Source organism: Lepisosteus platostomus, chromosome 7, assembly GCF_059453375.1.
Source record: "Lepisosteus platostomus isolate fLepPlt1 chromosome 7, fLepPlt1.hap1, whole genome shotgun sequence".
NCBI lineage: Eukaryota > Metazoa > Chordata > Actinopteri > Semionotiformes > Lepisosteidae > Lepisosteus > Lepisosteus platostomus.
Window position 1 is genome coordinate 7,525,001 of NC_142617.1, and position 15,153 is coordinate 7,540,153.

At 37.8% G+C, this 15,153-nt stretch overlaps 1 protein-coding gene across 8 annotated transcripts in view; it reads left to right on the forward strand.

Moving 5' to 3' along the window:
- The window catches only part of sytl2a (synaptotagmin-like 2a), a 44,323-nt gene that overhangs the window by 21,127 nt on the left and 8,043 nt on the right, over nucleotides 1-15,153 (forward strand). For 4 of the 8 annotated variants that reach the window (XM_088638980.1, XM_088638979.1, XM_088638985.1 and 1 more), the window contains exons 5-11: nucleotides 2,336-2,405; nucleotides 2,586-2,694; nucleotides 5,897-6,793; nucleotides 7,567-10,317; nucleotides 13,236-13,340; nucleotides 14,196-14,249; nucleotides 14,617-14,664. In XM_088638980.1, the coding sequence (XP_088495106.1) occupies nucleotides 2,336-2,405; nucleotides 2,586-2,694; nucleotides 5,897-6,793; nucleotides 7,567-10,317; nucleotides 13,236-13,340; nucleotides 14,196-14,249; nucleotides 14,617-14,664 (4,034 nt within the window). The remainder of the gene's footprint in view (nucleotides 1-2,335; nucleotides 2,406-2,585; nucleotides 2,695-5,896; nucleotides 6,794-7,566; nucleotides 10,318-13,235; nucleotides 13,341-14,195; nucleotides 14,250-14,616; nucleotides 14,665-15,153) is intronic. The other 4 variants (XM_088638983.1, XM_088638986.1, XM_088638984.1 and 1 more) reach the window with 3 other exon arrangements.

The window sequence follows — 15,153 nt, forward strand, 5'->3', positions numbered from 1 at the left end:
TTTATGGTGTAGTCTTTTTCAGTGGCCTCATTTACTTCTGGCAGCATTTAGCATGCAATCTGTCCATGCGTCAAAGAAATATAAGATTTAAAAGAGCCAGCCAAATGGGCTCTTTGTGTTCATAACATAGCATGTCCATGTACAAATAAAATTACTCATACCTAGCTCTCTGTGATATAAAACATTTTTCATAACAAGAAAAAGGGATTATTAATAGACTTTTTAAGTAGGAAGAAATGTGCACAGCCAAGAAGATTGACTTGTATGTTGAGTAACCAGTTCAGTGTAATAGTTACCACTGTCTTAAGAAGCTATATTGAGAAGAGGAAGAAAAGCCTTTTGAAGTTATGGCTAATGAAGATCATACAGTTCATTGTCAACAAACAGAGGCTAATCACATCCAATGTGTTACACTCCAAAGTATTAGGTGAGGTTCCTTTCCAGGTATGGGTTCACTGTTCCAGCCATGTGTGTGTCTTTGAGGTGTGGGTGTCCTGTGAAAATGTTAATAGAACCGTGTGACTCATACTACGTCAATAGTCACTCATGAGTCATATCTTGCATGCATTAAACACATTATAGAGGCAGGTGTGTCTCAACAATGACAGTAATATAGTACTCCTATAGATTTAATTCAGATTTAGTGCAGAAACTGTGCATCAAACATAAAGAGTTTTTTTTCCCTTTAATTTTTCTACTCATTTTTACGGTATCATTTAAAATGTTTTTTTGTTGTTTATTTACTTGTATCACAGAGATGCTGGTAAGCTTCTGCAACAGTAGTTTATGCCATACCTCAGTTTGCTTCATGCTTTCGCTATTTAACACAACAAGCACAACTCTGGCTGTATCTTTATCTGAGAATAATATTTCTATGAGTAAAAACCTTTTTTAACCATAAAACGGGTGTGCTGTTTTGTCCTCACACATATAATCAGCAACCACCCATTTACATAATTACCTAAAGGCTTACAATGTTGACATTATGACATTACGAAAAATAAATATCAGTGAGCCTCAGTGTTTGACTATTTCACAGCCAAAGGCCCAAAGGCCTATTATATTGTGACTAATCTGATGGCTCACTTATAGAATCAGCAGATATTTTAGGAAGGCAACAAAATATTGGAGTCTGCCCGCACTAAAACAGAATATGTTCGTGTTCGTCTACATGCTTATGTATGACAATATTTGTCTAATTGCAGTACTTTTAGTCTAATTTGTACAATGTTTGAGTCAGACTTGCCATTATAAAGCTCACTCTTCTAAGTTATTTACAACATGTACTTGTTAAACGCTTTGTGCTATGTTCCACTCTTTGAAGTCATTGAACTTGCTACGTACTTACAGTAAGTAGTAATGGCATAAATTCAGATTTCGTAGTATTTTCTCTCTTAAGTAGTGTTCTAAAGGGAAAAGTTAAAAGAACTACAACAAAACCAAAGCAGCTAAATTTATAATGTTATTTTGACTTACAGATCTGTACATTTTAAGAACCTTTATTCTAGCTTGTGCAGCATGTGGCAAGGAAATGCAAAGCTCACCCTTTTTATCTGGACAGCCCATGCACCCTGTCTGTACATTCTTTGTGGACTACTCCTGTCTCACAAATCTGGCACATTCTTGTTTAGGAATTGGGAAGGGTAACCTTTTTTTTACAAGCCAGAACAAATTGGTGTGTTTACCATGTAGGAATGAGTCAGACAGAAAGCAGAGCCTTGTGCCTCGGGTTCATAAATAAGCCTCTTCTAGGGTCAGTACTCACATGCTTTTTTCCCCCATTTGTTATTATACACCACAGAATCACACAAAAGCAGGAATGAATTCTGCTAGATCTATTACATACTTCATAATAGTACAGTATGTTCCTGTGCGTTTTGTTTTAAATATTGGAAGAAAAGCACAAACAAAGGTACCTGCATCACGGAGAGCTGTATAGCATGCACAGATCATGTTGTTTTGTCTTGACAGGTTACACCTTTGGGTTTATACTGACCCAGCATCTAATAATGTAATTATCAGCAGGATTCATTCAGATTTTTATTTTATTTTATCATTTGGAAATGTAAAACTTCCATTTCAATCAGATAATACGGTCAAACCTATATTGTGTTAACTTCCTTGACAAGCAGGATAAAAAGCTTATTTCCTTTACGAATGCTTTTCTCTCATCTACAGGGTTTTCAGTGGAAGCCATTATATCTGTTCCAAGTTATTACACCGGTTTCTCAAAACAACATGAAGGAAATAATAAGTTAACACACCTGCATGTGATTTTGCTCTATGATCATTAAAAATACCTAGTTTTTGCTAAGCATTCTTTTGACTGTTCCAGGAAAAGTGACCATCCCTCCCTGGAAACCCAGGGCGACAAGCTTAAGAAAACAGCAACACCGTCTGTCAAGGTCTGTGAAGTCTTCTGACATTTTCCCTCTACATCAGGTGCAATCGCTCAATAGGAGAACACAGACCATTTTCCCATGTCAATGCATTGTTTTTCATGTAACATTAAATATATTGTTGCAGGTGTATGTTCTCAAGAAAGCAGTGTTGTATGAAATGTATCTTATTTATTCTAATTTTAGCAAAGACAAAATCCGTTCAACAGTATGTCTGATGGGGAAGAGACAGCTGACAAAAGAGAAGTCCACTTAACAAATGGAGCTCTGCAACCCGTTAAGACATCTGAAGGGGGTAAGTAGTGCTACCTTCATCATTCAGTAAGTTTACCAGAAACATGTCACATGGCATTTCATAATGCAAATGAAAATGGATGGTCATGTTACTGTAATGATGCATAGCATTAGACCTTAAAGAGTGATTTCATTTAATATTTTTAAATACATCTTTTAAATGGCCTTGAAGATGTTGTCTTGAGTTACCATAAAATGTACCTTTCAGTTTTTTACAGCGAAATGATGTTTAATGACTTTTCAGCAACAGCAGATGCTCCTTTTTGAGAGAAGAGAGATGCCTGGTGGCTGAGAATAGCAGTAGCAGTGTTTTTAAACGATTTCCATATGTTCTTTGTGCTCAGATCAGCCCACAATTAGGCTTCCATTTACTATAAACTAGCTTCCAAAAATTCAAAAACAGCAGTGAAGCAAAAAGCACTGAAGAAGATTTCTAAATCTGTCATTTTGACCATCAGTGCATTTTTCTGGTTTATATTATTACTTTTAGAATGTGCTTTTCTTTCTCTGTATATCTGATTAATAGTACAGATTGTTTTACAGTAACAAATTTGTTTTTCAATGCTTTCTTACAACTGGAAAGGGTATGGCTGAGAACAGGTTAATAGAATCCTTTAAAACTGAATGTCACGGGCCTTGGTTCCAGGGCTTATCTTTAAGAGAGCACATGATCTTACTTAAAATGTATACAAATATACACAATGCACAATGTATGTGAAAATACAGCTGTACACACACTCCCTTGAGAAAGGTCTGTAAAGCAAATTGAAATGTTGAAAAGCTGGTTTAAATGAAGTAAAATGTTTATATGGTGTATAACTTCACATTCTTACATAAATGTGCCTAAAAATATGTATATATTAATATATATTTATTTTTTCCTGATAAGAAGTGCTGAAATTATTAGTTGTTAAATATGTATTAACAAAAAGCCAATGGTGTCTCACTTTACCTAAAGATATTGCCTTTGCAATTGTTGAAATGTGTGACTTTTTATAGTAGATCTATAAAAGATCTATAGGTTGGCTTTGCTGTGCAGTGTAAGATTGTTAGTGGGAAGTTTTATAAATATTCACCAATAATTTTTTATATATATATATAAACTGTATTAATCCAATTTAGAATCATCATTAAAGACTTTCCAGCAGCAACCCCTGTACTGCATGGAGAGTATGAAGCCTGGCAGACATACACCTCCAAAACACCTTCCTGCCAGGGCCATTCACCATTTGCCACACTGCAGGCTCCACACTGCCTTGTGGGAGAGTTTGCAACTCTCGGAGGAGCGATGCATCTCTCACCAATTAAGTTGTAAGGCTGCAGTTCACCCAGTCCATCACAGGAGTCACAGTTTGTCTCGAGAAACCTACCACAGCTGATAAACATCCACCAAAACTGCCAATTGTGTGCTGACACTTGGGGAAAGTTGGTCAGAGTTGTGTAGATTTAAGTCCAGTAAGTAGTTTAAAGCATAAATGCTTTTATGAAAATTATATTGCTACCTGGAATCCCCTTTTAATTAAATAAATCCTGAAACACATTACAAAGCAGGACTGGATACAGTATTTCAAAATATTATTGTACTGTAGGTGCACTGCCAGAGGAGAAATGTCAGTGCAAGTCAATGTTAATGATTATGATGCTGTGGTGTTACTTGTGAGCAGAAATGTGTTCTTAAATGTGTTGAATATGTGTCAAATAATGAGGTATTTAAGATCTCATTTAGGTTAAAAAATGTATTGTTAAAATGAATGGACGACTTGAAGGACAGACTATCAAAATATTTTCCTTGCAATCAAAAGTAAGTCTGGTTAGCTGATCCCATTGAAACCCCTGCACGTGACTTCTTTTAGACCTTCAGCTCCTTGTGCCTGTGCCTGAGCACCGTCCCCTGCATGTCTCCATGCCTCGCTGTGTGTTATATGCATGAGTGGCTGTGCTTGTTACAAGTGCTTCACAATCCTTTGAATGCACGCATACTCCAGTGCTGTTTGGGGCATCTTTGTTTCTAACCCACACAAAGCTAAGAACAATATCACATCTGTGAATGTGAACCATTGTAATAGAACTATTCAAATACATACAAACAGGCATGCAAACTTTAACTCACACTATTTTTGTAACGAATATTTAATCTGCGACTATAGGCTGATCAAAGCACTTAATGTGCATCTTATTCAACTTAAATCACAGCCCTGATAATAAACAGAAAGTCCAAAGTTTTTAAAACACAAAATCCTCGAAGCCAAAGTTTGAAATATAAAAATAAACAAAGCTTTTAAAGAAATATAAAGGCATATGTTTTTTAGGTTTACACTTGTATCGTAGTGCATTGGCAGCACCATATAACCCAATTGATTAACGCTTTGCTTTGTTACATACTGTAACAGGTAGGAATGCCTTTGTGCTTGAAGTTATTAGGTTTGTTTCTAGCCAGTTATTGTTCAATTTAAATGTTTTATTTCTTTTTCAAAGCCTAACTAGGCTGAAGAGTCTTTTTTTATTAAGCACCTTGAAATTTGCTGAAATGAGCCAATGAGCAAAGCTTTGTCAGGACAAGCATCAGAATTTAATTCGGTGGGTCTTAGTGTTTAGTCTGCTATGCTAATGCTACTGCTCATGTTGTTCAAGGATTATATTCGAAAAGACATGTACTGCTTGGTAAAAGGCCGTAAGCTGACACGCATGACTGAACCACAATGTGCATACACTTACGTATTTTTTCTCTAACCTGAAAATATCCGAAGGATGTTTTTCAAGGAGTTCATTTGCTTAGTTCTGTGGTGGTGACTGCCCTAGAATAAATAAAGAGTTATACACTAGAAAAATGGCATTGCATTTCTTTTTTTTTACAGAACTATTGCATCATTCATCTTAGTTTAATGATTTATAATGTTCACATGAAACATTTGATTTCCCAGATAAATTAATTCAATTGAAAAGTTCTCCATATCCAAGATATTAAGAGACATTAAACAGTAAATTAAGCTTTTATCCCACTTTCCTGTTACTAAATGTCACATGCTTTTCATGCTAACACTCACTAGAGTGTTACTTTATGGATCTGGATACATGGTGTTGGTTGGTTAAGTGCTAATGTACTGGATTCATACATGCAGTTAGTAAAAAACCTAATGCTTTCTGTTGTGGTGTGCACCTACCACTCTCTTTTATCCATCCCCATTGTTCCCCTTGTTTTGCAGAGATCTTGCCACCTGCCAAGAATGCTATACCCAGTGTTAGTAATCTAAGTTCAGAGAATCCCAGTGTACCCCAAGGAGACATCAAGCAAGCACCAGTTCCCAAAAAGAGAACAAAGGTTTTCAGACTGCAGGACTCCTTCTCAGACAGTGATGGGCCTTTCCCAAAGCAGAATGGCAGGGGAGACTTGCACAGCAACGTTAGTACACCAAGAGGAATCCTGAAGCACAGTCCCAGCTGTAGTTCCAATGACTCTGAAATGGTGCAGAATAACAGCAACAGCATCATCCACCATCTAGAACCTGCGGGCGACGGGACTCCTAATCTCCAAGGTGCCCCCCCACCGAAAGTTGCTGATGGAATGGGCTGTATCAAGGAGAGAATGGAGGAGTTCTCCTTCAACTCTCTAGATAGAAAACAGGTCCGGTTCTCCCCGGCTGTTAGACAGGGAAACCACAGAACAGCTTCAGCGGTAGAGGATGGCAGGGAACTGGGGGAGCACGACCTGTTGGATCTGGATTTTATGACACCGTCAGACGTAGAGGCGGGCAGCAAATCAGAGAAAAGTAACCAAGGCAATGGAGGAGGCAATGGACCACCCTTTAGTGAAGCTTTTGGTGTGGGGCCTCTGGAACCAGAAGATCCTACCTTAAAACCCCGTGCTCCAGAAACTGAAACCTCCCTATCTTCTTCGCTCCCCGCAAATGAGCTAAAAACATCCTTGCCCGAAGATACGGAGGGCCCTCTGAGTGAGGCCCCGGGCCATTCGGCTTCTTCTCCCAGGTCACACACTAGGGTGAATCTGGACTGGAAAGAGAGGGACACAGGTGAGGTTCAGAGCGACAGGGAACTGACAAAAAGGAACAACAGAGTCATAGAGCCTCCTCAGATCCCTGTTGGTAAGACTGCTTGCAGATTTTTCAGTCGGTGAAATGATTTCAATCCAATCAACTGATCAGTTGCTTGCTCTGATGATTGAATGAGTCAGCAGTGGACCATTGTGTTATCACCTGTAAGAACTGCTTAATAAGTGAAGCAAAATCCATAGCTAAAGCTCCAGGAAAGACAACCATTTGGTGGCCAGCAACTTATTGCAGCAAAATGTATATTCAAATATTGTAAAAAAAAACAAATACAAATAAAAGGTGTTTTAGATAATATTAAATACACCATAAAACACTTCTAATCTAAAAATCTAACATCTAACATTTGCTTTTATTGACCTTCTGCATTTCTTTTACTAACCCAACCTTACTGACAACGATACCTGTTGTAAACGCAATGTGCACACATGTATATGTGTCACATTTGCTGATGGTGATTGGTAAATTGGGACTGCAAGGAATGCAATCCTTTCAGTCATTACGAGAACAGATTTTTCTATTTTACTTATGAAATTATAATTATAAAAAATTGTACAGTACATGCATTTCATTTGAAGTTCTTGTCTGATTTAGAATTTCACATTACATTATAAATATTATTATTTTTATAAAAATAAATAGTATTATTATTACTATTATTATTATTACTCTTAGTAGTAGCACATTTATAATCATGTTAATATCAGTAACGATAACATTGTAAGATCACATGTTTTCTAAAGGCAAAGATATTTTGAAGGTCATATGGAATGAGCAAAAATGAAGAAAAAAAATTGTTTATTTTACAGATCAACATGAATATCATGCTGAGACCTATGCCCCTCAGGTGTCCAACATTCAGTCTTCCAGTAATGAGAAAGGTAAGGCTGATAACACTGGTGTGGAAAGTCATGCGGCCTCTTCAAACCCAGACACACAAAGCTATATGCTCACAGAGGAGGAGGGTGATTCCATAAGCAAGGTCCTAGAGTGGTTCAGCAGGAGCTCCGAAAGCATTGACAGACAAGCCCCTTCTCCAAGCGAGCAGGTTTGTGAGCAGTATGACGAAGAGGTAGAGCAAGAGCCAGGTGTCCATATCTTTGCCACAGATGAGTCAGGAAGAGACAGAGGCTTCATGAGGTATCGTGCTGAGGACATACGATCATCACAGAGTGACAAGAGGGGGGCATCAGACAAAGGTCTAGGGGTAGAAGAAAAGGTCATCAGCTGTAAAGAAGACATCTATAAAGTGAAGACTCCTGGAAGTGGTATTTACTCTGAGAAATCCGAGAACAAATTCACACCTGTGCATTATACCATCCATTCCTCTCTTAACTCAGGTGAAGCTTTTCAGCCAAAGGGGTGGATGGCTGCAAATGAGCCAAAGAAAGGGTTTGAGTATGAAGGGAGATCCTTGTTCCCAGACAAAAAAGTGTATGACTTGGATGTCATCTTGCATCCCCATCCCACAAGTGACAGTAGGGAGAACTACACACATGGTGGCTCCCCAGTTAACCTGAGCATGATGGACACAAAAGATAAAGACCCACAGAGGGAGAGTCATCCGGAAGATTCACCACAAAAAATAGCCAATTTAAAATCCTTCTGGGAAAGGGGGACCAGTGGCCCCAAAATACTGCTGGGCAAACCAAAAGCAGATGATTTGAAGGATGAAAAAAGTAAGTTGAAAGAGGCCGATTTACATTCATATAATGAAAGCCAGGATTTTGCACTGCAGGCTGAGAAAGACACTCAGGCTCTTGACAGTGGAAGTGGGGTTCATGGTAAGTATGCAGTACACCTGGAAGGTAATGAAGGAAGGACAGATTACATTCAGAAAAGGCCCTTATCTGGCAGGACCTGGAGAGCATCAGTTGATGCAGAAGAGAATAAGAAAGAAATATCAGATTATGTTAAATTTCACCCTACCATTTCTCAGTATGAACCATACAGAAGTGTGATGAGTGACTCTGAGAAAGAAGCAGCATTTACTCCCAGCCCTGTAGAGGAAAGTCTCCCTTCTTCTGAAAATAATCAGAAAGAGGAGGAGATAAATTATACTCCTAAATCCATCATTTTTAGTGAGGAAGTGTACACCTCATCTGCAGGGCAAAATAGTAATGATGATGGAAGTCCAGAGGAAGGAGAACACAAGTGTGAATTGATTTCCTTGTCCAAACACAGCACACATGTGTGTCAGAGCAGCCCAGTACCACTTATCAGGCGCAATCTAAGTCGAGAAGATAGCAGGAGTGGCAAGATAAGTGATCTGAAGTCATTCTGGGAGAAGGAGAAGAGTGGGCCAAAGATTATTGTGGGTGAGCAGAAAGTTGTTTCTGAGACTCGTGCCTCCATTAGCGAGGTAAAGCACCCTCTTAAAGCCAGCCCTGCCACCACCTCTGAGTTAGACCTTAAAGTAGCTGACGTTAAACCCAGCAGCAGCTCTGACAGAAAAAGCACTTCCTCGCTGTCCAGACAAAAGCCCACTTTCACAGTTCTGTCAATGAAGGAAAGAATGCAGAAGGAGTCTGGGGGTCAGAGCTCAACCAACTTGGAATTCAAGAACCTTCGTAACTTCTGGGGAGGGGCATCTGCAAGCCAGTCCAGCCCATTCCTGATCAAGACGCAAAGGGCTTCTCCAGAAAATGTGGCAGTGAATCTAAAAAGCCCTACAAGCCCAAGTTCAAACGTTCAAGAGACAGCTGAGCTATTCCGTCTGAAAGAACAATCACCAGCAGAGGATAAGAAGCCATTTATGAACCCAAACTATTATCCCAAAGTTCTTCCTACTGAGCCTGCAGATGTTCGTGTTAGATCCTTTGGAGCAGAAAAACGGCTAGTGAAAGGTTTTTCCGTTGATATCACAGAACCTAAGAAAGAAATGATTGAGAAAGGGGAGAGATCGGTTTCTCCCCATTTACTGACGAAACCACCTTCTTCTGCGGAATCTGTTCAAATGAAAGAAGATCTGTCACAGTGTGAGGCTGTAGAACCCCAACAGGACAGGCTTTTTAGTAGAGTGTTGGAGCAGAGCAAAGGGTTTCCTCCTGAAGTGGGGGTGAAATTTCACACCCCACCACTGCAGAGCTTGGCCCCAAGCTCAGTGAGTACAGAAGTGCAGTCCTACAGTGCTGTGATGGGTGTCGGATCTTCTCCAGAGCCACCCAGGACGCAAGGAGGCATCATGAGTGAGAAGGAATACCGGGTTGCCTCTCAGCCTGTCTTAGACATTCATGGAGGAAACCTGATGAGTCAAATCAAAATTCCCCCTGAGCCCCTCTCGGGAACTGGTAAAGAGGTCCTCGGTGAAAGACAATATCTCGGTGAAGGAAAAATATTAACAGCAAAGGAAGGTATAATATCAGAGAAAAAGGTGGGAGACATGCCTCCATATTGTGAAGTACAAAGTACACCTACAGAGACAGAGGAGAACCTGAGAAAGCCAAATAGGAAGATGCCCTGGCTTCTTCCTCATGATAATACTGAAGACATCGACTATGAAGGTTCTTCCAGGAGCAGTGCATCAGACACCTGGTCTTTCTCCTGGGCAAGTTCAGCCTGTGAGCTTTAATTTTCTTTTTATTGTCTCATTTTACCACTCATTTCAGGTGATTTAATTGGAATTTCAAAGCGGGAGAGTTGTGATTCGGTTAAGTAATTTAAAACAAATATGATTTCTGTGGAAGCAGGGTTTAACACAAAGGAATGAAGAGAGAAGGGGCTGGAAATCCGGTCCTGACATCAGCTGACATTTTGCACTGTAACTAATATTGAATGTAAATATACAAAAATTATTCCTTCATCTTTCAGCACAAGATACTTTATGGTCCTCAGTTGTATTCTGTAATAACATATCGCCATGGTATTCAGTAAACTTTCCTGTCCGAGACACAATTTAATAGCTTCATAAAATGAAAGACCTTTATAAAAATTAGCAAAATAGCTCTACTTCTTTCTCTTGTCTCATTTTCCAGTTTTTGAGCAACCTTTTTTTCCCCTGATGCTGTTATCCCTGCTTCTACATTTAAAAAATGTTCATTAGATAATAATCTAATGAAAAAAAAATCTGTTAAGAAACCCTTTGAGATATTTTTGAAAAAGTAAAACTTTTAAAAAGTGGAGCATTTTTAATAATTGCTGCTCCTACCCTGTATTGGATAAAGCGTTTAGAACTTGGATGGGTGGGTAGTTGGAATTGTTGCCCCTGTTGTGCAGTAAGTGAAACTACAGTTTAGTGCTGCTGCTTGAGGGCTTTGAATTAAAATTCTTCAAATTGCATTCATTTAAACAATACATGAAGAATTTTAACTACAGCTGAATTATAGGATTCCATTAACTAACATCATTCATGCTAATGGAATCATAATATGTTGACGGAGGTCTTAGAATAACTGAATCTTTCAAGAGGAAAAAAATACTTATTGTTTTTGTTGAATTCCGAGTTAAAAATAAAAAATACGGTAGCCTTGTAGTGATTTTTAAATACTGTCATTATTTGTACACAGTAGTATACTTAAGTTTCAAAAAACAAAACTTCCAAACATTGTGGACATCACAGTAATGATCCTGGCTGCCTGTGTGTCTAGAGAATTTCTTTATCCATATTAGTTGTTTACATAATGACATTCATATAATTCACATTCTAATTATGTCGTAACTGATGGTGTCCGACCACTTTAAAACCTCAAAGGGTTTTGCTCACAAGAGGTGCTCTGATTCTGAGAAAATAATCATTGAGCTCGTGAGACTTCTTGCACGACACTCTTGTTCTGGGTCATTTGGGTTTGTTCTGTCCAAATGTCTGAAATTCCTTCCTTTATTGTTTAACAAAGAATCATGCCTCACATGCCACCATATTAGACATTCTTTTGTCATGCTTGTATTAGAGGACACAGTTGCACTATGGACGCTCATACTCAATGAGAGTAAAAGACCTTTAGATATCTCTTTAAATAATGTAAAATGTTATAAAATCTCTGTCTTATTCATTGAAATAGATGGTTGCAAATTACTGGCACTAATACACTCCCATTCTTTATAGCTGTGAGCCTTATATAGTGTTTGCATGATTTAAATAATTCAGTAAAGAGACATTGCTTCAAGAAGCAGCATACAGTACTGTAGGATGTACCATGTACATACATCACTGGAAGCACTGGAGTTTACAAAAGGACATTTTCTGCCTTAAATCTACTAGCTCTTACAGCCCTTCTGTGATTATTTTAGTCACTTATATCATTCAATGTATTGTATTATTAAAAACTTTTTAGTGTTGCTGTTGAAAACACTAAGAGACCACTCTTACCAGTCTTGCTTCCTAGTTGTTGGAAATATAAAAAAGCATCACAAGAATGCAAGTGAAGCAAAATGTTTTGCGTTATTAAAACAATTCCAAACATGATATATGTATATATCTGAAGATCCCTGTTCCTTTCAATTTTTTTCTGTACAATAAGTTCACATTCACATTTCTGAATCCCATTTTATTTAATGTATTTTGAATACATTTTAGTTATTTTTTTAAATCTGAAAGTTCCAGTTTGTTTATACTGCTTGTATTCACATTCAGAATCATTTCACAAATATACCAACTCCTTTGTGGGTTGTGGGGAACATTTGTGGACTCTTAATAGCATGATGAGAGGTTGTCTTCACTGATTTGTTGGTTTTAAGAGGGTATTTCTGGTTTTGGGCTTGCTTAGGGTCTTGGGAAAGTGATTTTAAATGATTTTTGAAAACAAAATGTATGGACATGTAGATTCAGCTCTGTTCCAATAAATAATAAGTTTCTTTTTGTTTTAAATAATAAATAATAGCGGTATTAGCTATTAATATTGTAAAATGTGTCTTTTAAAAAACTTTAAAAAGTGCTTCAGGACAGCCTAGATTAACATGCTGACCAAACTCCTGGGATCCCAGAAATAAGTCACAACATGTGAACAACATCAATGTGATACAGGTCTGGGTATTTCAGTTTTTTCCCACCTCCAATTGCTGCGTAGGTTAATTTGTATCTTTAAATTATTTTTTGTGTGTCCTGTGGTTGGCTGGCCTTCTGTCTACATGTCCAGGATAGGCTCTGGGTCGATGTTAATCCTACCAGGAATAAGGCTTTCTGTTAGCTGATATCTTATAACATTAACTGTTCATGAACAGCCTGTCTGCATCCACTGATCCATGCATTGTGGCGAAAACCTGTGATATTACAGAGCATCAATTTTAAATATTGACTTTAAGTTCTTTTTGATTGTTGTAGAAGGTCTGCTTCCTTATCCATTAAGTGGGATCATTTCAGACGTTTGTACACCATTTACTCTCATACAAATGACCAAATGCTTGGCTACCAAAATGACTTAACAGGAACTAATCATGTTGGTTATATTGTTCTTTAATACTGATTGGTATTGGAGACTCTTGAGGGTACAGTATGTGTGGGTATTTCATGTTTGCAGAGTTCATGCCTTTTAATTTGTGGCAGGTAATGATGAAGACCAAAACCCCATTAGGAGGGCCTTGAGACGAAGTTCTACAAGGCCTGTTTCGTCTGCAAAAAGTCTTGAGGACATTACAGCACTACCATCAAGTGAGCACAACCTCTCTTCTTTGACCTCATGCCTACAGTGAACCTGTGTTACACTGGGATGAGTGAATTGTCCACACTTTATATTGATGTAACAGGTTATACTCCGTATAAACATTGCTCATGAAAGCCAGCTTCCAAATCTCTTACAAGTATTTCTCAAGGGAGAGTGTGAGGGAAATGAAATCTTAAACAGTTATGGCCCATCTGTGACTTTTGTTTTTTTTTTCAGTTTTTGCAATATCATTGAGCACGCTGAGGTATGCTGTTGGTGAAATACTGTGATGGATGAATCACCTGTGTGTAATGCATTTCAGATAAATTTATTCTAATAGGCCTTTAAGCAAATGGTTTTTGTGAAGCCAGTGAGAGAGAGGGACATGTATACAGCTGATGCTGTGTATACTGTATACATACATGCAAGTATGTTTAATTTATAACTATTTGATAAGTATTAAACACTGGGGACTATTCATGGGTGATTTCTGCTGTTAAAGTGATACACAACCTTTAGATATAGTCTTCCTTAATTACCATTTCCAGTCTTTATCCTTAGCAGCTGTGGGAGCTGGCAGATGAAATGAAGTCTAAAACAACAGGAGCTCAGAGACATGTCTGTCCTGCGCTGATGAGCCCACTTGTAACAAAATCAAACTTTTAGCTGAGACATTGCCTGATTTACGAGGCTATTTTGTGATGTACATTTTCTTTTATATGTAAAATACAGTATTTGCTTATATGCATTAGTCTTCCTCTCACTGGTATCAATTTGTTTTTTTTGATTTGTGTGTGTGAAAAGAGATTGCTCTTGGAAATGCAGATGTTTGAATAATAACCAGCTCCATTTTCCCCAAGCAGAAGAGAGAAGCAAAAATACATCAAGAGATGAATTAGTTCTAAGTGTGGAAAATGGTAAATATTCTTCTTATTTTTCCTAAACCTTTTTCCAGCTGCTGCATTCCGTGCATGTACATTGCAGAGAATATTTGCCTACTATCAAATCCTGTCTTTGTGAACATCAGTGACAATATCTTTTTACTAAAAAAAGGTATTCTATACATCTGAAATGTTCTTCATTCTTTCAGTGACATTTACTTAATGTAGATTATGTGATAAATAATACATTCTTAAGATTTTCCACAAATGTTTTTTTTAATTCAGTTTATGATACATATTTCATAGCTTTTTGTACAAAGGGAATTCCAGTGATGCTTAATTATGAATGTGCATATTTTTGCTCATTGTATTTTTCTAATGTGAGATTTACACATTCAAACAGACCAGCTTTCAGAGCTTGAGCAAAGTCCAAAAGAAATTGTTCCAAGATGTAAGTAAGAAAATACTGTTCTGGACAAACAACCACTAATGCATTTAACCAAAATAAGCCCGTCTTAACTAATCCTTTTCCGCATGTATAGGAATCCCCAAGCTCTCCCTTCACCTGTGCAAATGTTTAATATAGTCCAGACCTATTTAACAAATATTGATAGGTCCAACCATAGGTACCCAACAATATCTGTTTAAATTTTAGGTGTTGTTCTTTCATAGTATCAACTTTAGGCAGATACAGAGTGATTGTTGCATGATTCTTGTTCTGTGTAAATATTTCTTTTTGAAGCTTTTATTAAAAGTGGATTTAATTGTCAGGTGATTCTTTGAGCTTTGTGTCTTACCATATTCTTTATGTCTCTCACTGTGGTTTAGCTCCCTAATATTTACCACATGCCAGACCTGCATTTGAAAATGTGAATGTGCTGTAGGATGCGCTGAAGACAGTAGTCGATTTGTGGTTTGGCTGGGCAGCATTGTGACATAC